At 44.4% G+C, this 21197-nt stretch overlaps 1 protein-coding gene across 1 annotated transcript; it reads left to right on the top strand.

The window, feature by feature from the left end:
- Positions 1–411: 411 nt before the first annotated feature.
- Positions 412–17722, top strand: fgf10a (fibroblast growth factor 10a). The gene is made up of 3 exons (XM_071350215.1): positions 412–871; positions 15423–15526; positions 16737–17722. The coding sequence occupies exons 1-3, from the start codon at positions 547–549 to the stop codon at positions 16926–16928; spliced, it is 621 nt and encodes a 206-aa protein (XP_071206316.1). The 5' UTR covers positions 412–546; the 3' UTR covers positions 16929–17722.
- The last annotated feature ends 3475 nt before the right edge of the window (positions 17723–21197 follow it).

Raw genomic sequence — 21197 nt, 5'->3', positions numbered from 1 at the left:
TCACTTCCCCCACATAGAGGAGCACAGCACACCAAGAAAGAGACACTCCAGCTAGGAGGCTCCATTATACAGACAAGTAACTTCAGAGGAAAATCCAAAGAGACCAGAAGAAAAGCAAGGATTACATGATTCCTTTTTTCCCCTCATCCGTTGATTCTTCATTTTGATGAGAAACAGCTGTAGTGTTTATCTTCAGATTTGTTTTATTTATTCATTTTTTTGAACATTTTTGGTGTCTCCCCGTCCCCTCTTCTAAACCTCCCCTTATCTCATCCTCTCCAGAGGTGGTAGAGGTAGCTTCTCATTAGTATTGTACGAGGAGAGTGAGCGGCAGAGGGCGAGAGGTGCTGGTTTCCCAGTTTTGAGTTATGTATGTTGACACATTCCTTTGGAACACGGGAGGAATAAGCAGCAGAAAGAGCAGCGGCAGTGTTGTCGTCGTCATCCGCCGGGGGTTCCATCTCCCGCTCTCAGCCCTTCTCCCTCTCCCCCATCCAGCATGGTCCTTTCTGTGAGCTTTTCTCCAGTCCTCCCAGCTCCAGTACAATGTGCATATGGACAGTGACTAAGGGTGCCGCCGCCTGGTCCTGCATTCGTCTGTCCATCCTCTCAGTGCTGCTCGTCCTGCTGCTCTGTCCACTGCCCTCCACGTGTCATCCGATTGCACCTGGGGTCGCCACTCGCTCCGTGGCGCGCTTGTCCAGGGCTGCCAACGCCTCTTCAGACACTGTTGTGGGGCGGCATGTGCGCAGCTATAACCATCTCCAAGGAGACGTGCGCAAGAGGAAACTCTACTCCTATCAGAAGTTCTTTCTCAGGATTGATAAAAATGGCAAAGTCAATGGCACCAAAAACAAAGACGATCTCTACAGTAAGTAACCCTCAGAAAATATGCACTCACTCAACTTATGTTTTGTGAGTTTTGCCTCTTTTCTCATCCCTCTCGACATGTGAGTCCCATAGAGTTTGGTTTTCCCCCATTATTATGGCACTGCTCTCTGGTTCCCTGCCTTAGATTTGGCTCCACTGCCTCCACACATAACACGAACCTTACCTGGTATTGTGGTGGGCATCAGTGGGCATAGATGTGTAGCCTGTGTTTCGTGTCTCTGCCTGGGCAGCAGAAGGTTCTTGGATAGTGGAAGCAGCATGGTTGTTGCCTCAGTAATTCAGTGGACTTTCCTTTAGAGCACGTCTACTGGAACCAATTAGAAATAGCCCGAATAACCCTTTTCTCTCTGAGCAAATATCTTAGGGATCACATCCCTATATGCTTTCTTTGGTGACTTATTATATTTTATTATTACAATGTTATATGTAATAAAACTAGTGCTACTAGTGGCATATATAGTGTTATCATCATTTGAGGTTTTCTTCATCAGCATCATCACTTCCCAGTTGCATAGCTGTGTCTGTCATGGGCTGACATTAATATCTGTATCGAAGTGCTTGTATCCATCCCCACCCCTGCTTAGAATGATATCTCTCAGCTCATCGTTATACGGCTCTAATCACTACACTTGCCTGCCTGGGTACCGTAAAGATTACTACGCGGCGAGCGATACCCCAGACACCCCAGCCAATGCTCGTAGCACCTGGCCGCCACACGCTCTCTCCAAGCTGGTTGTACACTTCCCCGTCAGTGCGCTGTGCGCACATTGGCCCTAATAAAAGAAGGCTTTGCCATGTGGAGCCCATGTGTGGCTTCTCTTCTCAGACAGTGCCACTCAGACGCTGAGGCTCTGCAAGACATGGCTGAAGGAATTTCAAGTAGCAGAGCGTCCTCTCGCCTTCAGCACACTCAGAGTTTAACCATCAGAAGCGGATGTGTCAATAACCACCAAAAGTTCGAGGTTTGAGATCAGGTCGCGACTATAACACCTAGGCTTGATCTACCCTAAAAATGACCCTTAAATGCTTCAAAACATTTAGACAGAAATGTAATACATCGATTTTTTGAAATCCACTTTACAATATGCTGTAGGGGCACCTTGCTTGTTTATGGAAAGATGGCAGTTAGAAAGAGAAAGGAAAAACAAGAGAAGTGCGTAGTGTTTTGTGGTGAGTGTCCAATGCACGCTGCATGTGAGTGGTTCCCGCCAATAGCCCACCACATGTGAATATAATGCGGTTGTCATTAGCTCCCACAATGACCTTAGGCACAAGCCTGCCTGGTAATAATTCTGAAACCAGATGGACAGAGCACTTCTGAGGGAATTCAGATCCCATGCTGCCCAAATACGGTCCCATCTGAAGTGTAGCTAGACAGGGCTAGGAACGAATGTCTGGGGGGAGGCAGAGGACCTGGGCCTGTTGGAGGCAAAGTGAGAGAACTACCAAGGGGTGATACATCTGAATCGATCAAAACAGCTTGGACACGTGCCACTTTTAAACACAAAACATTTTCTGTGAATCCAAAAGAAAAATGCCCACCAGGTTGCAGTATTGTTCTCTGTCTCTCTGACTTGAAACCTTGCGGTGAAAAGTCAAAGATGTGGCATAAGATAAGATGATAAACACCTCTTGGTTGATGTATTTGGAAACTGCAGAAACTACAGGTGAGACTTCAGACTGGTATTTCAGGTCTCCTGGTTTGGTCCTAAAAGGGAGACTTGTTGACTAGTTGAAATGTCTCAGAGCAGCAGAAAGATAGAGAGCTGCTGGGTAATGTTACTTCTATTTGTTGGTGGTGAAGGGGGAGATGCTGGGGTAGCGATTGTTTTTGTCCTTGCCCAGCAGTTTGTCCAGTCATAAATCCTGGGACAGCTGAAAAACGTGCAATAAAATGGTGCTGAGTACATGTTCATCTAGCCTGTCAACTCCTCTTAGTCTGGTAGTATCCTGCAACATCATGGAATTCATTTTTGGGTTAAAATTAACCAAATATTAGAAGACCTTCCTCATCAGGACAGAGACTGTAGTGTGTGGGAACACCTTCACTTCATTATCTCCAGTTTCGTGCTGTTCTGAAATATGTTCACTTGGATTGTCTCCAGCATGCGTGAAAATGTGTCATACGTTGTGAGGCAAGGCAGACATTGAGAAGGTGTGTCTGTCTGTAAACTCAGATGTCATTGTAGACTGATGCGTGGCAGAATATGGTGAATTTGTCTCTAATTACATAGTGTATGACCAGTAGGCATTGCCTGGCCAGGCCTCCACTGCCCACAGAATTGTAGCCTGTTAGGGTCTTTATCCTCTGCAGCTTTGATATGCCCATGTACAGAGGCTAGATGTTTACGTACGGTGGAGTCAGAAGGCGAATGAACGAAAGATCTTCTAATTAAATAAAATGAAGTCTGATAACATAGCTTTTTGAAGAATGATATGATAACTATTGTAGAAATACGTAGGTAGGTAGGCTACACTGTCGGAGTACAAACCTGTGCTCTTAGAGCCTCTTTGTGTGCTGTGTTGGTCAGGTCTGTGCTGCACCGGTGTTACCCAGCCCCTCTCTCTCTCAGCCCTCTACAAAAGACCTATCTATGTGCTGTTTGAAACCCAATCCAGCCCATATTGTGTGATTCCCTTTCAGAATCCATCTGCTCAGTATCACAGTGTCACACTGTTTTTCTGCACGTTACTCTCCAGTATTAGAGTATTATAGTATTAAGACACTGCATGTGGAAACCAAGCAAGCAAACTGCTTATTTTCATACTGAATTATTCAACATGTCCAATTTATTTTCTGTTCTAATCTAGAATGTCACTGACCAATAAGAAACGGTTTATAACAGATTGGTGGTTTTTTTTCTCTTCGTCATTTTCTCTGATTTGGCATCTGGACCCCACTCTCCCTGTACTCTCCCTTCACTTTGCTTATCAATGAAAGAAACTGGAATCGAAAAAAGCACACTCTAATAGACGACTGAATTCATCCACAGTGGACTATGGTCTGCAGTTATATACTTGGGGATACTGGGGAGAAGGGGGTCCGGCTAATGAACATCATTAGACCCTGACAGTTTTGATTGAGGGCAGTTTAGGGTTCAACTGCAGGTTGGATCGTGAGCTCCACAGAGTCCGACTCTTTCCAATCATGTTGCCGACTTTGTGGACTGTCCATCACAGAGGGGTGAGGCCAGCAGCCATCTATCCTCCTCTCACCCTACTTAGCCCTCGCTCTAATCTGATGCTGCTGAATTAGCATTGCAGGCAATCCCTGACAAAATGGGCTGTTCTAAAGCCAACCTCATTTGTTTTTGTCAAGTTCTAGTGCATTAGGAGATGGTTGATGTGTTGAGCCCTGGAGGAGATGCTGGTGTACAGCAAGCACAGTGAATAAGTAGTATCAGCACTTCTTCTGTCATGTCATGGTCCACTCCTTTCCTTGATGTAGGCAAGGACCCTGGACAAGGTTCTGTTTCATTTTATATTGCAACATTTGATACAGATACCTCTAGATCCATATCCAATGAAGTCAAACTTGGCTGAATCCTAAGCTCCGTTGACTGACTCAAAGTGGCCCTATAACTATCCAACCTAATAGTGTTTGTTATCCTCTGCTGTCCTGACTGGTTCTATAGCATTTCTATCATCATTTCTTCGAAGATTTGTGAAAGGAAATGGTTCTGACAACAGGAATCCTCTTAAGTGCTGCAAACAAGGTCTTAGTAGCATAGAGGATGGGAGGGCTAGGTAAACCTAGTACTTTTATGGTTCCACAAGACCATAAATGGGGGATGGGGGCTCTGGTGTTCCGTGGCTCAGCAGTAGAACCACGTCGATGCAAAGGAGCTAAGAAATTGGCTATAGACTAGTGGTACCTATGGCAATGGACTAATATGACTGGTTGGTGATGAACAATCAAAAGGGGCGAGTGGAGGTTGTAGAAATATTATTGCTCCTAATAGTTATGTGTTTATGTTGCCCTTTTTCTCAGCCCATAGTTATAGTTTTTGGCTCTTACATGCTTCATCGTGAGCCTGATGGTGGTGTTGGAACGCAAGGCTGTGTGTTTTCTCACTGGTTTGTGTTTCTCCTAGCAAGAGTGTGGTTGTGTGTGTCTTTATAATGTGTTTATGAGAGGATAGCAAGAAACCATGATGTGAAATGTGTAAATGTATGTTGCAACTGCACCCGTCTGCACCACATGGATGGCACTCTCTCTTGAGTGTTCTCCTCCTCTCTGTGGTTATAGTGCCCATGTGTGGTTCTCGTGGGAAATCTTAACCACACAGGCAATACAAGTGAGTTATGAGGATTGTGTAGATGTACAAAAGGTTAGTGTCAGTGCTTTAAAAAATCTATTTGACCCTAACATCTTCATAGGCTTTTCTCTTTTCTGATTCATAAATAATTGTTTGGCCAGGGGTTTAGAGAATATGCGGGATGTGTCTAATTGACTGCTACGTCCTGTCCTTTTACACTTATAATTAGAATCGACATGTTTAGGGATTATTTTAATCTAGGCCTTCAAAGTTTCAGGATAAATTAGTACACAGGAGTTCTTTTTTGTTGCATTGGTTTTGGTTGTTGTTGCATTGCTTGTTCTTTTTGCATTGCTTGTGAAAATGGTAGTACGAACAGTCTATGTTACGTAGCATAACAGTCTATGTTACGTAGCATAACAGTCTATGTTACGTAGCATAACAGTCTATGTTACGTAGCATAACAGTATAACAGCAGTTGGTAGAGTCCGGCGGAGTGTGGGTTTGATTTCCGCCGGACCACCCATATGGAAATGGGTGCATGCATGACTGTAAATGGATTTGGATAAAAGCATTTGCTAAATGGTATGTATTATTATTATTATTATTATCCCCATAATACCTCCATCAATGGAAGAGGCTGCAGCCTCATCCAACAGGAAGTCATTAAAAGCAGACACCGCTGGCACAGGACACCCACCCCTACATCCACTACACCCCCTACACCCCCTACACCCTCCTACACCCCCTACACCCCCGGGTTGTTAGACTTGTGTCGACACTTTCTGCCTTTAGACCTTTCCAGCAGTATCTCCCTTATCAAAGGGGAAGTTGGAGCTGTTTAAACAGATTGTGCATTCACATAGATTTGTGAAGGCCTACTGTACAAATCGGTTTTGTTTAAAGTGTGAAAGTTATGATTCATAGTGAAATTGAACCTCAATGATTGAAAGCAAGCCAGTTCTTTACAAACGTAAGAATTTATCATTCGCTCATCTTCAACTAACCCCTCTTGAACAAGAAAGTTGTCCAGGGAAGCCTAGATTTGTCTCTCAAGCATCTTATTGTTTCTGCCCCCTCGTTTGCCCTATTTAGAGTTCAACATGGAGGTATGGATGTCCAGATGTATGACTAACCTTTGACCCCATTACTTAAAGAGAGGGTCATTTGTGGCAGGGTTGGTTTAAAGGAGAACACCACTGTCTCCCCACTATCATTTTGTCCTGTCTGTCTCTAACAAGCTGCAGTCAGAGAGTGAGTGAGTGAGTGAGTGTGTGTGTGTGTGTGTGTGTGTGTGTGTGTGTGTGTGTGTGTGTGTGTGTGTGTGTGTGTGTGTGTGTGTGTGTGTGTGTGTGTGTGTGTGTGTGTGTGTGTGTGTGTGTGTGTGTGTGTGTGTGTGCGTGCGTGCGTGCGTGCGTGCGTGCTTGCGTGCGTGTGCTTGCGTGTGTATGTTCAAATAAGGAAAGCTAGCAGTTTTCATATTTTTCTATGCGGTGACTCTGACCAAAGTCGCAGGGGACAAGGGGGAACTGAGGCATCGCTCTCTGTACTCACAGTTTTCCCCTATTCTTTAAAAATCATTATTTACGCATATTCTTTCAGCGCTTCCTGATATTCACCCATCAATTGACTGTTGTGTCAATCATTGACTCATCTGAACATTTTTGTAATAAAACACAGACTTCGTGAACCGCATGCCACTATACCATCCAGCCACCTCTTTATTCTGTCTGTCAGAAACCTCTCTGGAAACGTCAAAGCTTCATTGGGCAGTTCTCTTCTCTGAATAATGGATTATAATTCTCTGGAATTTTAAATTGTCAATCTTTGTTTTGATTAACTGGTTTTGAGTTTTCAATGTTTACCTTATGTGCGTATTCAATACCCTCACAGACGTGCAGGATTTGACTTATTCCTTAAACCAAACCAGAAAGTCAAAGGCTCACAATTCGTCAGAATGATTCAACAGAAGAGCAACTTTTGAACATGCCGTCAGCTCTGCAATAGTATGTTGCTGCCCAGAGCACAGGATTGGTAAAGATACATGGCATTTTCTCTATTTTGGAAGATGCACTGCTAAATCTAACCTGGTAAGAAATCAACAGTATAGGCCAATGTAGTTGAATGGTAGGCTGTCCAGGTGAAAGAAATGTGAGCATGTTTCATGTGTTTAGGTGCTGCAATGTTACAAACATTCACTAGATTAGGTCAAAGTCGCAAATCATTGAGAACCACAGACATCACAACACATTCAAGATGTATGTACACACACATACACACACACACACACACACACACACCGAGTGTGGTGGGACAGATGGAAGTCTGGGAGAGAGAGAGGAGAGAGAGTCTTAATGGAATCATCAAAGGTAGCGCAGGGAGACCAGTGCTCGGACCAGAGACGCATCTGGACAGCCCGTCCCGTTTTAAAGGAGCAGGCAGGAATGCCAGCTAATTACCCATTGCGTGCGCAAGAGGCAGGGACGTGGGGGGGCACTAGGGGGGCACTAGGGGGGCTGTCCTGAGGCAACTGGTGGCTGAGCAGGAGCCCTGGATCTTATCCGTCACAGATCCTATATCCAGACCCCCACTGCTTTACTGGCCACTAATGCAACACGTTCCCACACTGGACCAACGCTGGCCCAACACTGTCCCCATCCACATGGGTGCCTGCTCTGACATTTATGAGAGGGAACAGAAGCCTATGTGCCGCCACGTGTGTGTTTGATGGTGACAGAGTAAAGTGTAAAAAAGTATGTGTTACATACTCGAATCCTGCCCAAAATCTGGAGGGACCTAAGACAACAGATCCAACACAACAACCAGAGGAACAACCAGAGGAAAAGCTGTTGATGCACTTTCAGCAGGAAATGTTGAAGGTTGTGGTGATAGGCTCTGGAGAGGATTAGTTTGTTAGGCCTAGTGCTTGAGTGCTGCAGTGCATTGTACTTTCCCCAGCAGTAAAAAGGCATCTGGACTTCAAAAACATGGGACCTGAAATCCCAATGACCCCGGGTTCATGACATAACATGCCTCAAAGAGTCTATAGAATGTCCAGAACAATTGGAATCACAACATTATGTTTACCCATTCATACAGTATGCAAAATGCAAGAAAGGTTATAAATTACCTTGCCAGATCAAACCCGTAAACACACATTCATATGGTAAGCACTCAGTGCCCGATGGCACGTTTTGACATTTACTGGCATAGGTACTATGCTGCAGAACCAATAGCATTGGGTAAATCACATTATCTGAGAAGACTGCATTTTTTTCTGAAACCACCGTGAACATCAACATGCATTTCATTTGGTTTGCAACGTCCTTAAAACCACCATTGACACAATACACAGTGATACTATTACCCGGCATGGTAAGCTGATCTCAAACCATGCTAATGTGAATGTTCTATCTCAGAGAAATCTAATGCTATCTGTTGGCTGGAAAACAGAGCTCAGGTATTTGAAACAACACGTTTATACTCATTACAGGTGATTATCTTCTTCGGAGTATCTGGATTTGCTTTGAATCATGCTTTGCTGGCAGGTTTAAAATCACACGCAGCTCGACAGTGTTTCTCCCATGTAAGACTGCAAAGAAAACAATATTGACAGTAGAATGTATAACTTAACTGTCGCTAGGTGAAGATGTAGACAGTGAACAGGTGACGTTTTCATTGGATGTTGCTCACCGTCCGCTATTTAGCACCAATAGGCTACATTCACACCACATCCATCACAAGCTCTCGTCACATTACAGCCATGAATAAGTTGAAAGCGCCATCATACAGATTTAGCCAGTCACCGATGAGTTACTAGCAATTTACATGAGTAACCTCCATCGTGGTGTAAAATATCTGTGAAAAGTAACTAAATAACAAAAAATGATTGAGTAGTCGTAAATTACAATGACAGTGGATGGCGAAAACATCCTCAAGTTTTCTTTTGCACAAACCTTTTGAAGTCTTGTCCAGCTGGAGTGGGATATTGTCCGACTTTATCTACCCCGATACTTAAATTACTCACAAAGTATACAATTCCCACAACGCCCCCACTGGCGTTTGTGTTTCTCAATGGATCTAGTGTTCCTTATGCCCTTAACGCTGAAGTCGTTCCACGGATATGAACCCCTGTGTCATAGTGAATTTGACAGATCGTCAATCAGGCTGTCGCCAGTTGTTGGAGGGAAGATCTCTCGCCTTAGATGTTAGTCACTCTTAACCTCAAGTAATGCAAATCAAACTGGTGATTGTTGAGAAGTGGAAACAAAACATGAACGACAGTTTTTGTGCAGAAACCTAACAGTCTTAGAAGTGACACATTTTGTATATTTCTGCAAAGAGCATTTGAATTCATTGTTTTAATATAATATAGAATTGTTTGAATTGTCAGTTTATATCTCTAAAATCCCAACATCCTCCCTCGTGTGAAAATAAATCATAATTTTCTTTGAAAGTTGTACCTCAAGTGGTAAAACCGGTTTTACAATTGAAAACGCAGACGTTTACACGTACCTAACCTTCTCATATCCAGTCGTGGGCCATACAATGGGAGCAGAGCAGCAATATAATCTTCAAACGGGCCTAAGATAAACTGGGGAAACACTTTTACAGCCCTCCCTAACCTTAAGTTCATCTGGAGTCACCACTGACCATGTTTAGGAGGCAGTGGGGAGTTTGTAGGGGAGATGAGGGTGTAGAGTGGGGTTGGTGGGGGGAGAGCTGTGTTGTTCTGCAGCCTAATGAAGCCGGCCCCTCAAGAGAGCCCAGACCCTGCTGCACTGATCTCTCAGGAGCCTGGGAGCCAGAGGCCTGTGGAGGCCAGATCAAAGGTGCGAGGCACTGCTGTCAGGAGCCAGCCCAGGGTCAAACCCAGTTCCTCAGCCCCCCCTGCCCTGCCACTACCTCAGCCCCTGCTCTGCCCTTCCACTACCCCAGTCCCCCCTCCCCTCCCCTGCCACTACCCAGCCCCACCCCCCCCTTCCCTGCCTCTACTCCAGTCCCCCAGGCCCCTCTACCACCATTAACCCAGCCCCCACCCTTGCCCTGCCACTACCCCAGCTCCAGCCCCAGCCCCTTCTGCCACTACCCCAACCGCTCCTGCCACCCCCCCACATCTCCTGTCAAAACCCCAACCCCTCTTGCCAAAACCCCACCCCCTCCTGCCACTACCCCAACCCCTCCGGCCCCTACCCCCAGCCCACCCCCTCCTGCCACTACCCCAACCCCTCCGGCCCCTACCCCAACCCCTCCTGCCACTACCCCAACCCCTCTGGCCCATACCCCCAGCCCCAACCCCTCCTGTCACTACCCCAATCCCTCCTGCCACAACCCCAACCCCTCCGGCCCCTATCCCCAGCCCCACCTCTCCTGTCACTACCCCAACCCCTCCTGCCACTACCCCAACCCCTCTGGCCCCTACCCCCAGCCCCAACCCCTCCTGTCACTACCCCAATCCCTCCTGCCACAACCCCAACCCCTCCGGCCCCTATCCCCAGCCACACCCCTCCTGCCACTACCCCACCCCCTCCTGCCACTACCCCAACCCCTCCTGTCACTACCCCAATCCCTCCTGCCACAACCCCAACCCCTCCGGCCCCTATCCCCAGCCCCACCCCTCCTGCCACTACCCCAGCCCCCCATGCCACTAACCCAGCCCCCGTTTAATAGGACATGAGCTGCCTCTACACCCCTGAATCTGGAAGGTTAATAGGAAAGACTTGCCTGTCATAAGGGCAGCAAGTTAGGTTTCCCAGGACAATTATGCACACACTCTGGGTTGACGACATTGGTGGTCTTGTGGCATCTAAGCTGCTTAAACTTTAGTATCGAATTGATGCCTGGTGTTGATGAGAAAAGGTATTTCTCTCAGAATAGGGCGCGCATTGTATGTTCTATAGTAGTGTGTAGTCTTCTATACAGTACACAGCGATAGAAGTGGGGGAGGCTCAGTGGTACAGCTGGCTGGATGAAGCTACAAATGTGAAAGCATTGAGGTCATTTTGACAAGATGCGATAACGGGAGTTCTGTCACCCTGCCAAGAAACCACGGCCTTATGTGGAGATAGGGGGTCTGTGGGGGGGGGGGGGGGGGAGGAGAGAGGCCACCTACAGAGCCCAGGGTAGAAGCCAAGGCTGCTGCCGATGGGAGTCACACCAGGTAGTTGACTTGACCACCCAATGGACAGTCAGCCAGCAGAGCTGAACTGAGCCACCAGAAGACTGTCTGCTCTCCAGTAACGCTGTAATTAGCAGCCATAGCCTCTGCCAAATGTACTGTAGGAGAAACCCAAGAAACACAAATTACTCAAATACTGTGAAACCACATCGACCAATTGAGGTTGAAAAGAGAAAGAAGTCAGATGACTCACCTTATCTAAAGAAAGATATTTCAGAAATGTTTTACCTGCACTCATACGGTATCTCATTACACCATAAACACACTGCCTCTTCTTGTGTGCAGCAGTAAATTCCTTTAGTGAGGCAAGCAAACATTGGACCTCAAATCTAGGTAGCACAAATACAGCTTCATAGAGTGAAATGAGGCGGAAAACTGATTTTGGACTCTTATATAGTCTTGTCCATACTGTATCTGGAACTAACCCTTCATTAGCACTGAAGACTGCAGTCGACTGTTACAGGACCTTGGGGCCTGGTTTTTATTCATCTGCCATATAAAACTAACACAGTCCTGTTATATACACAGGTGTTTGTCTTCGTAGTTTCTGAAAAATGTCGATTGCAGAATGTCAGCACCTTTTTTTCTTGTTTGTTAAGAAAACTCTGCTTATTACACTTTCAATATTGGTCATAAAACTGTTTCGCTGCACTTAAAAGTTCACCCTCACAAAATAGAAATAAAAGTTTTGGGCGATGTGCCAACCAGAGGTAGAAAAACAACAACCCCCCAGGCATAAAAAGAAACCAGAGTGAGGAGACAGGAACGGGGCAGAACGGAGAGAAAGATAGAGGGAAACAGACGCGCAGAGATAAGCGACGGATAAGAGAGAGAGGAACGAAGCAAAGAGAGAGATAGAGTAAGGATACTCGTTTTACTGTGGTGAACAGAGGGGCTGAAGAGAAATGGGTCTGGCCCTGTGCTGTGCTGTTCTGTCCTGTGCCGAGCTGCCAGGAGCAATATGTTTCAGTCTCTGGTCTGTTCAGTGCCGCCCTCAGATAGAGTATTGTTGCAATTTAAGCCTTTTGTTACAGCCCTGCCTTTCAACTCCAGAGTACAGGTGAAGGTTCTGGTGACTGGCAAGGGGGTCATAAAAAAGGGTTTCGCTTTAACGCACCACATCAAACGGCCCAAAGCAAAAGGCTAAAACAGGTGCCTGACTTTCAACACGGCAGAGATAGATCTTATTTTGACATTGCAAGCTTACCTAAAATACTGCAGTGTCACTTATATTACAGGGGAGCTCAGACTTGAAACTTGTTTTGAACCATTCACTCTTGTGCAGATGGTGAAGGTGTTTGTGGCTGTGTCTGAGATCTGGTATGCCTACTACTTACTGAAACGACATACAGTGTACTAATAGTACGACATACTACAGCAATTAGAACGTACTGTTTAGTAAAGCTAATGCAGTAAGCAGCAAATATTAGCATACTAGGCTCATCCTACTGAGAATTTGTCATCTAAAGCGAAATTGCGTTGATTCTCGCCTTTTGTTAGTTTTGGTGCAGCGCGTCCCCTCAGCTGAATCGCAGCTGTTATCAAACACACGTGTCTGGAAAGACAAATCTCTTCCTTAATAATGTGCAGGGAATTCTACTAGATGAAACATGGCATGTAAAGTATACAACATTTTAGGAAATTCCACGTAATATAAAACGTATTTTTTTCATATACCCTAAAATGCCAATTTAGAACGCAAAGACGGGTATTCCGGAAGGGGCCTGTGTGTTTGTGTGTTTAACTGTGAGTCAGTGTGAGTTTGTAAAGTAGGTGCATGTCTTTGCAGTGTATTGTATTTCCGTACAATTTAGTTGTACGTGGTCTCCATACACCTGTATCAATTGGCATTGCCTCTCTCTCCTTCTCTCTCTCCTTCTCTCTCTCCTTCTCTCTCTCCTTCTCTCTCTCCTTCTCTCTCTCTCCTTCTCTCTCTCCCTCTCTCTCTCCCTCCCTTTGATCAGGGATTATTCCCCTCTAATCCCACTGACTGTCATCCAATTTCTCTTCTCCTCCTTTCATCCCTCCCTTCCCCTCCCCTGTTCATGAACCTGAGGGAAGGCAGAGGAGCAGAGACCAGGCCGGATAACCTTACCACCACACTCAATAGCTGTGTGCAACCAGAGCCCATACGGAAGGGGCTCTCTCACGCCCGCTGTGTATAAAGAAACCTGTCTAATCCGCCTGTTGAGTGGCGGCCACACCGCTTGTTTTGCCGGTTCACAGGTGCAGATAAAACCTCACCGCCAATTCCTACTAAATGGTTTAGCTTAGGCATTGACAATGTACTAGGAGTTCGTTTTCACAGTACGGGGACTGGAATGTCTTTATTTTGTCCACTGCATCAATGGAATTATTCATAGTTTTATGGTGTCCTGAGTTTTATACTAGCACTTTTAGAAGTATGCTTATATGTTTTCACACTCCTCCTGTGTTACACATCCAAGGTACTATTTCAGTCTTCGACTGTGGAAGGAAAATTAGGGGGTGGGGAGTCTGAAAAGAGGTCATGACCTTTGAGTAGAATCCACAGCTGCAACCTGTATTGGTTCAAAGTAGAAATTGGTTTACATGGGAAAGTCCATGGCAGGGGTAGACTAGAGTCCCCAAGTGAGATACTCTTACGCAAAACTGTTAACCATAACATGTAACCCAGTACAGGGACAGGACACAGCCCAAATAGGAAGATATGGAGAGGAACGATATGTACAGTTGAACAAGTAATTATGGGTAAATGCCTGAGCAACTTATCCCTGATCAAAGAATCCTGCAACAGCCCTCCTAAAACGGGGTCCCCCCTTGTCTCAGGCGGTCCATAAAATCACACCAGGACAGCAGGATGTTACAAATGTGTGTCCCAGGAGTAAGAAAGAGGGATGGCACGAATAAAGATGTCAGCGGGGGGGAGAGTGAAGGTGAGTCAGTGTCGGTGTAGACAGGTGCCATTAACTACTCTGACTCTGGCCTGTCAAAGGCCACCTTGTGAGGCGATATCTACTGTCCTCTGACCCAGGCTAGGAGGCTCCACACTGGGCCAGACCAGCCACCTCCCTGCCTCCCTGCTTGCTACAAAGACCAACTTCTACCAGAATTGGTCCTGAGCTAATCCCCCCTAACCCATGATAGCTTTATGGGTTTATATAATTGACTTTAGGATGAAGGAGACTGGTTTCCACATCTTAAGTCCCTAATTTGTTCAAGAAACATTCAGACTGCAAACTGATATGGACATTTTGGCTTTCGCCAGCGTGCCGCTCCACTCCGAAAACAAACAAAAGCAAAGAAATGGTTTTTCCAAGGCTTAGCCCCAGCCAACGCCTCTCACTCAGGGCTTATGGCCCGTTAGCATGGGAATGAAATGGCGGCTCAGCCTGTTTGTTCTCCATGACTGGCACAGAGACACACAGCCAGGCAGCCAGTCAGTGGTTTACTGAGGGGGATCAAGCAAAGATGATTGTGATTATTCAAAACATGGTCAGGGATAACAGGCAGGGATAACAGTGTGACTCTACCCCCCGGTGTGACTCAGTAGACAAGGCCTGCAGTTATTATACCTTTTTATGTAGATTTGTTCAGTAAACATACTGGAAAAGACGGTAGTAACTGACAACATCATGGACTACAACATACTGTATCCACTTACATTCACTGTAACACTTAATCAACTGGCCTGCATACTATAACAGCAATTATAAACTGGGTAGCTCGAGTCCTGAATGCTGATTGGCTGACAGCCGTGGTATATCAGACCGTATACCACGGGTATGACAGAACATTTCTTTTTACTGTCCTAATTACGTTGGTAACCAGTTTATAATAGTAATAAGGCACCTCAGGGTTTGTGGTATATGGCCAATATACCACGGCTAAGGGCCGCGTTGAGTCGTGCCTAAGAACAGCCCTTAGCCGTGGTATATTGCCTTATGCCTTATTGCTTAAATAAACAGTGGAGCCTAACTGTATGCAGTCAAAAACACAAACGCTGCCAGCTTTTACCAGCATTCTTTCTCAATGCAGTTAAATTATTCAATGACTATCACTTCAGTGTATTGGCCTGGTATAACTAACCTATAATGTGTCTGTGTGTCTTCCAGGTGTGCTGGAGATCAAGTCAGTGGATGTTGGGATCGTGGCCATCAAGGGGCTCAGCAGTAACTTTTACCTGGCAATCAGCAAGAAAGGAGAGCTTTATGGCGCGGTAAGTTTAGCCTGTACTGAAATTCACACACAGAATAACAATATCCCTACAAAAACTGGAGCTAATTATTTGGCTGAGTATACAAACCCCCCATTAGACTGATTCAGTGTTCAGAACACTCACTAGTTAGTTGCCAGGTAGTTTTTTTACACTGCCACCTTACTGTTGAAAATAACTCTCTTCCATACTATACTCTCCTAAGGAGCTGGCTCCTTTGATGTTGTGTGAGAGCTCTTCTCTCCTCTGTCCCCGGGCCCTTAGAGACGCCTGGGGTTGTTTTAAAGGACAGTTCCACTCCACTGCCCGTAAATAATCCCCTAGTACAAGTCGGCCCAGCCAAAAGAGTTGTCGTCTTGGAGAAAGTAAGTCGAGACGCCCCTGCCGTCCCTCTCTCCCAAACACACAGATCCTCCCATATACCACACCATCCTTGTGCTCCGCTCTATTCAGACCAGAGAAACACAATACAACAGCCCCCATTCTACTAAAAGCCCTCAAGGGCTACCGGTACTGTTTCATGTGCTCTCACACATCATCTGAAACATAACAGTGAAAGGCTGTTACTACGGCTCTCTTAGTAGTGAAATCAGATGAAATGAGACACAAAAAGCATTCTAGCTAGGGAACACAATTCCCATGACGTATTTTAAAGTGTCACACCAAGGTACTGTCATTCACTCAGTAAAGCATTGGTGGCATATCTGTCCCTCATTACACAAGTAATATATTATAGTTAGCTGGTTCTACATTCATATATTCCATTTTGTGGGAGATTATTTTCACACAAGTTTCCATGAGAAAGAGGTAGCCGAACGTGAGTTGAACCCAGGGCAGCGTTTCCAAAATATTCTCATATGATTTGGGAACATTCAGTTTACTTCTGGATTCAATTTGAACAGCTGTGGCTAAAGAGCATTTGGGAAAGGAACATTCTTTACGGGGTCACAACTGTATCCCTTTTTTTGTCTAGTTAGTCAGGACACTAAATGACAAGAGCAGTCTGTTAGAAGTCTGATGAACCCCACTGCCATTATGCAAGAATGTATTTATATTGTTGTTAACTTGCCTTATTGGAGCCAACCAACCTGGATATCTGGATGAGAACTTCTGCTTACTGAATACATGATGCAAATGTAGACCCCAGTTCCATTCCCTGTGCTGCCAAAGTTGTCGAATCACTCACAATTTGTTTTTCTTGTTTGTTCACCAGAGGGACTTTGGTGTTGACTGTCGGCTGACCGAGCGGATTGAGGAGAACAGGTACAACACCTATGCCTCAGCAGAGTGGCGGAACAAGAAGAAGCCCATGTTCGTGGGGCTGAGCGCCAACGGCAAGCCCATGAGGGGCAAGAAAACACGAAGGAAAAACACTGCCACCCACTTCCTGCCCATAGTGGTGTAGCCACCGCATTGGATAGTTCCTTCCCCTGGGAATGCTTCACTGCACTGAGGAAAGACTGGGAACCATTAAAGACATAATGGAGTCATATGCAGTCAATGTTTTTGATTTGCAAAGACTATACGTTTTTTCTGAAAGGAAGGCACTATGTAAAGGAACTGTTTGAACTCATTGTCGCGGAGTCTGACTGATGATGGCACAGATTTGTTTTTAAGTTATGATTCGGCACAGGAGAAAATTTGAAACATTTTTCTGTGCCAAATCATTTTCAATGGGCGAACTGTTGGAGACAAAACTGAATACTGAATAAGAGGACAAAAAAAGGACACTGATTCAGCGTCACTGAAGACAGGGTCAAAGGGCAGAGTGTACCATGTGTATTTGTCTGTGTGATGATCTGTGGATGCAGTTACATGTATTTATGCTGTACTAACTCATACAAGGAACTGAAATTGACACTCATGCTTTGTGACAGACACGTACAGTACTGGAAGCACTTGGGTGACTTAGGTGTGATGGAAGAGAAGCTGGGCTGTGGAGTGAGTCAAATGCAGAGAATTTAGTCAAGTTAGCACCATAGCATAAACCTTATTAACATGCAAGTTCACTGTATTGGGTATTTCCATTCCTTTACCTGACTGCTTTAAAATAAATTATTTATTTTATGTAATATTTAAAGAAACCAAAAAGACCAAAAATATGGAATGGACAAATTCATTATTTTTATCATTTATGCTCTTCTTTTTAAATACTAATCTATCGTTTAAACATGAATAAAATAAATATATTTCTCTTTACTATGTATAATTGTCTATTTGTAGATGTACACCTATTTATTTCACAATACCACAGCACTACACAGCACAGATTATGAACTGTAGGTCTAAACTCAGCTTTTGTTGTTCTTTTACTATAGCTAAAAAAGCAGTTGCAAATCACATGCCTGTATCAACAGCAGTATTACGTGGTCAGAGTAACAAATGAATGGTGACTGTGGTATGCTTTTTGACATATCAACTTACAACTACCAACCCTTTCATGAATTAGTTGGGTAGGCTACAGGTATGAAAAAGGTCTGATTTCCTAGCAGTTGGAGCAGAAGGAAGGAGCTGTTTAGAAGCTCGTCAAGACGCCAGAAAATCCAATAAGTAAATTTGACAGCTTGTTCCTAAATTCATTCATAACTCAGGGATTGACTTTGTGGTTTCACAGTGGAAAATTTAGACAAACAAACAAACCTCAAACTGGGGTACATTCTGTGCAAGATTCATATGCCAGCCAGTGTTTTTAGAGAAAACAAGGAGCGGACCCTTAGGAGTTCGCAAATTCTTAAATCCTTAATAACGGAAATACAGATAAGGTAAGGCTATGGACATTGGACATCTACAGCCCACAAAAATACACAAATCGATAACCAGCCAAAGAAGACTACATACAGGAAATACAATGTGACAGTTTCAGTCTGCTTAACAGATCTTGCAGTTTACAAAATTGCAGAGATTTTACCAAAAACAACTGTAACATTTCAAACAGAAGAGAAGGATTACTGCAACATAAAAAACCATTGTATTCTAGAAGCACTTTTCTTCACATTAAAAGTATCAGATATCTCATTGACATCAGAAAAATATTGTTTTTGAGCTAAATTGTGAGTAGTTCAGTTGTTTTCACACATTTCAGACCGCATAAAGTGGTGATTTGGAGTTCTTCATTGAGTTGTAAAGGATACATCTGTTCTTTTATCTCTTCCCAACAAAGGGTACATTTAATTTGGAGCGATGACCATGAACATGGCCTCTCTCTACTTAGGGCAGACATTTATTCTTTAGGAAAAAAAGCTTTCTCGAGGTGGCATAGCAGCAGAGCACGTTCCACCTTGACCTGTGATGTACAAATCCTGTTCTTTCCCTCTGCCTTCCTAGGGAGGCGAGGGAATATGGTATAACATACATATTAGAAAGTTGCTTATGAGCTGATTCTAATTATGCATGGTGTAATGTTTTATTTCTTCTCCCCGTAACCTCCAGGCCAGTTCCAGCAAATAGCAGGATCAGACAAGCATCAGGACACACTAACACAAAACACACACATACAGTTCACGCACCATCCCCACCATTCCCACCCGAGGGCGTGTTCAGGATTGGATCAATCACTATCAATACTCCAACATCTGTTGCTTTCTGAGGTTATTTCTGAGTGAGATGGAATCAAAATCTCTCTGTTGATCATGTGGTGTTTGTATTAAGGGACTATATATTTTTTTGGACTCAATAATCCAAAATGTGTAATAGTTAGGTCAAAGCGTGATTAAGTATGATGCATTTGAGCACACTTCAAATTGCCTTTCCTCTTAACAGGACATTCAAGCTCTGTTTATATGATTACTTGGGTGTTCTGTAAACTACATATCATGTACAATTAGACTGAAATGTATTCAAGACACCAGCAACATGTTTTTTTCCTTTATGAAATTCAAGGGCTAACATTCCTCAGAAAAAGTGTTTATTTTGTTGTTATTCTAGATTGTAGGCCTAGATATCTGAATACCAGGTTCAAGCTATACTTTTTATAGTACATCTATTACATAACTTGTCTTAAACATCTATATACACTTTTGACACAACACTCCAAAAGCAAGTCCTGCTTTGTTTTGTCTTATCTTGATTATTGTCTAGTCACGTGGTCAAGTACAGCAAAGAAAGACCTAGTTAAGCTGCATCTGGCCCAGAACAGAGTGGCACCTTTTCTTTGTAATCAGAGGGCCAATATAAATACTATGCATGCCAGTCTCTCTTAGCTAAGAGTTGAGGAGAGACTGACTGCATCACTTTGTGTAATATACATTAATATATACATATATACATAATACATACATTAATTTGTTAATTGTTTGCAGAGTCAATTTACACACAGCTCTGACATACACACTTACCAGACATGCCACCAGGGGTCTTTTCACAGTCCCCAAATCCAGAACAAATTCAAGAAAGCATACAGTATTATATAGAGCCATTATTGCATCTCATATTGTTCAAATGAACAGCAAACCTGGTTTAAAAAAACAGATAAAGTTACACCTCAAGGCACAACGCCTCTCCCCTATTTGACCTGGATATTTTGTGTGTATGTATTGATATGTAGGCTATGTGTGCCCTTTTCAAATTTATTTGGTTCTGTTCTTGAGCTGTTCTTGTCTATTAATGTTTTGTATTATGTCGTGTTTCATGTTTTTTGTGGACCCGGGAAAAGTAGATGCTGCTTTTGCAACAGCTAACAGGGATCTTTATAAAATACCAAATACCAAAAATGTGTTTTCTGATGTCTTCCGGAAAAGGTACATATCAGTGTTTTGTTGTTTTAAGGGCATTCAGTATAAAGTTGCTGTTCCCTTTCAGTCGGTCACTCGGTATGACATACTATGGGGAGTCAATGACCAATCATATTCACCTGAAGAAACTGAAATCACGCCTAACGGGCCAATAGATGCCGAGCCCTAGCTTGCTGGCTATAATGCCAGGGCTCAGATTCATTTCCTCAATTCTTTGTTCTTCAGCCTGTCTGAAGGAACAACGTGTCATGCATTATACAAACTTTTCAAGAACTCGAAGACTACGAGATTCGGCTCCGACTTAGGTGTCTGTTAGTGGGGGAAAAGTACTCATCCTCCTAGATGTTGCGAGTTTTGGGTCTTGGTATCTGTTTTTGTGTTTGCTAAAAGCTAACTACTTTCTGCTTTGCTTGTGTAGCCAGTGCTTCCTTGCTCGAGTAAGATAGCCAGTGTTAAGAGTAAATTCAAAAAGGCTAACCGGACGAGTTTAAACCTCCGACCGTGCCCTAGGATATATGGTTTCACAATGAAAATGAAAGATACTCAGGAGTGCTGTCCTGTTTGCCTGGGGTGGAAACACGCTCAGGAGGCTTTGGCTCTGACCAGTTTGTGTGACCATTATCTCCGGCTGAGATCAACATCCATTGGGCGTCAGGCTCACCCTGTGAGAAAATTTGGGCTGCTGGCAAAGGGCTTTCCGGTGAAGCGACCTCGGGAATGGGGTTGTCTGCAGCCGGGAGAGAGCAGCAGTGGCGGTCGGAATTGATAGGGTTGTCATCCCAGCCGAGTGAGGCTCATTTCGGTTTCTCTGGCAGTGTTCAGAGTCGGGGGTGATATACTATTCCTGACAGTTACGGGGATGGGTTACGGGGATGATATACTATTCCTGATTGGCTATGGAGGGTTGTCAGAGTGTGAGTCCGATGACATCAGTCCAGGGCAGC

This window comes from Salvelinus alpinus, chromosome 18, assembly GCF_045679555.1.
Source record: "Salvelinus alpinus chromosome 18, SLU_Salpinus.1, whole genome shotgun sequence".
Taxonomy (NCBI): domain Eukaryota; kingdom Metazoa; phylum Chordata; class Actinopteri; order Salmoniformes; family Salmonidae; genus Salvelinus; species Salvelinus alpinus.
Note: the sequence above shows the minus strand (reverse complement) of the source record. Positions and strands in the feature narration are given on the sequence as shown.